The 2,152-nt window shown below is 53.6% G+C and overlaps 1 protein-coding gene across 1 annotated transcript in view; it reads left to right on the forward strand.

Annotated features, from left to right (window-relative positions):
• EFNA2 (ephrin A2) overlaps window positions 1-2,152 on the forward strand; it is a 62,491-nt gene that overhangs the window by 59,574 nt on the left and 765 nt on the right. Inside the window, exon 4 of the mRNA XM_017743815.1 lies at window positions 1,238-1,303. Coding sequence (XP_017599304.1) covers window positions 1,238-1,303 — 66 coding nt within the window. The remainder of the gene's footprint in view (window positions 1-1,237; window positions 1,304-2,152) is intronic.

Consider the following 2,152-nt stretch of genomic DNA (forward strand, 5'->3'; position numbering starts at 1 on the left):
ACATAACTGCGCCCACACCTCTCTCTCCCCCTTTCCCCCCACCAACTCTGCCCCCCCTGCTTTTATTTTATTTTTTTTTTTTCTTTTATTTTTTTTTTTATTTTTTAATGTCGTTAGGGAGAGATTACACAGGAGTAAATGGGAAGCTGATCATTGCTAACCCGGTTAGAATTCCCGTCATGCGGAACATTAGAAATTATGCCTCTTTGAGGAACCGTATTTAGCAGACATGAAAGAAAAGAAATTACCTCCTCCTCGAGCCCACGGGTTGGAATCCATTAACCCGCCGGCACCGGGACACGCTCGTGCCTCTGGAGCGGGTCAAGGGCACGCGCTGGCCCTGGGGATGGAGCTGGGATGCAGCAGGATGGGATGGGATGGGATGGGATGGGATGGGATGGGATGGGATGGGATGGGATGGGATGGGATGGGATGGGATGGGATGGGATGGGATGGGATGGGATGGGATGGGATGGGATGGGATGGGATGGGATGGGATGGGATGGGATGGGATGGGATGGGATGGGATGGGATGGGATGGGATGGGATGGGATGGGATGGGATGGGATGGGATGGGATGGGATGAGATGCTGCGGGATGCCTGTGGTGCTGCTCAGTTCAGCGCTTTCTCCTTCCCCCTCCACGGGGTGTGGCACCAAAAAGGAAAAGAAAATGGGAGGGTAAAGAAAACACCCCCATGGAGGGTTGGCAGCAGTCCTGGAGCAGCTGGGGTTGGAGTTAGGATGGAGTTGGGATGGAGCTGGGATGGAGTTGGGATGGAGCTGGGATGGAGCTGGAGTGGGTCTGGGATGGAGCTGGGATGGAGCTGGGATGGAGTTGGGATGGAGTTAGGATGGAGTTAGGATGGAGCTGGGATGGAGCTGGGGTGGGGCTGGGATGGAGCTGGGATGGAGCTGGGATGGAGGTTAGATGCTCATGGTCCTGCTCACCTCAGCACCTTCTCCTTCCCCCCATGGGGCGCAGAGCCAAAATGGAAAAGAAAAAGGAAGGGTAAAAAAACCCCTCTGCTTTATTGAAAAAAAAAAAAGAGAGAAAATTAAATCTCTTTATATATATAAAAAAATCCCATTTTCTCATCCTGAGAGGAACTATCACCTCGATAATTGCTGCGATTCCTCCCTTTCTCCCAATGTTTATTATTTTTATTCAGTGCCTTGACCCTCGTTTTGCCGCTGTCCCCACAACCCACCCCCTTTGTCCCCTTTTCCTCCTGCAGCCCCCTCCCCCCCGAACACGGTGGACAGGCCCTGCCTGAAGCTGAAGGTTTATGTTCGGCCAACAAGTAAGTGAGAGGTTTGGGGGGGCCCTTGGGGGGGTCCCCAGGTCCTTCCCCATGGGTTGAGGGTGAGTGGTGGCCCTTGATGGTGACAGGGATGGGGACAGGGCCCCACAGCCCTGTTGGAGCCACCTCAGCGCTGTCCAGACAGAGAGACAGAGGGGGGAAAAAAAAAAAGAAGAATAACAATAATCATCCCTGCTCAGTGGCTACTTTTCCGACTCGCATAAATCAGCCATTTAAAAAAAACAAATTAATAATTTTCTTCTCCTGTTAACGTGTAATTAGCAAATGGCAGCGGCTCTCCCCGGGGACAGCGGAATGTCACCGGGTAACCGATGGCTCTCGCCTCCCTTCCTTTGGTGGCTTTAAAATAAAACCCAGCATAACGGAACCATCTGTAAAAACTCATCATGTTCCGTTCAGGGCAAGGGGAGGGAAAGAAATCTCTCCCTTTATTATTTTTTAGTATTTTAATAATATTGGGATTTTGTTCTGTTTTGCCGAGGGGAAGGGAAGGGGGAGAGGGGCTGGGCCTGGGGGATGGTGGGAGGTCCCTGAGGGGGCAGCCCTTGACTGGGTTTGGCCCTGGGATGAGTCTGGAAGCCTCATCCCGGCATGGGGGACCCTCCGGAATTGGGGGGGACAGGGGGATGGGGTGGGTGGAGCGATGGAGCATCCCCAGGCAGGACCAGGCTCTGCTTCTCCTGCCTCCAGGTCCATAAAAATCCATAATCCAGTGAAAAATTGGAGCGAGCTGAGCCTGCAGAGTGTTCACATGGGGTCCCCTGTGCCCCCCGTGTGCTCCTGGCTGCTCCTGGGCCCCCTGGGCTGTGGGCAAGGGGTGTCCCCGCC

This window comes from Corvus brachyrhynchos, unplaced genomic scaffold, assembly GCF_000691975.1.
Source record: "Corvus brachyrhynchos isolate BGI_N302 unplaced genomic scaffold, ASM69197v1 scaffold219, whole genome shotgun sequence".
Classification (NCBI taxonomy): Eukaryota; Metazoa; Chordata; class Aves; order Passeriformes; family Corvidae; genus Corvus; species Corvus brachyrhynchos.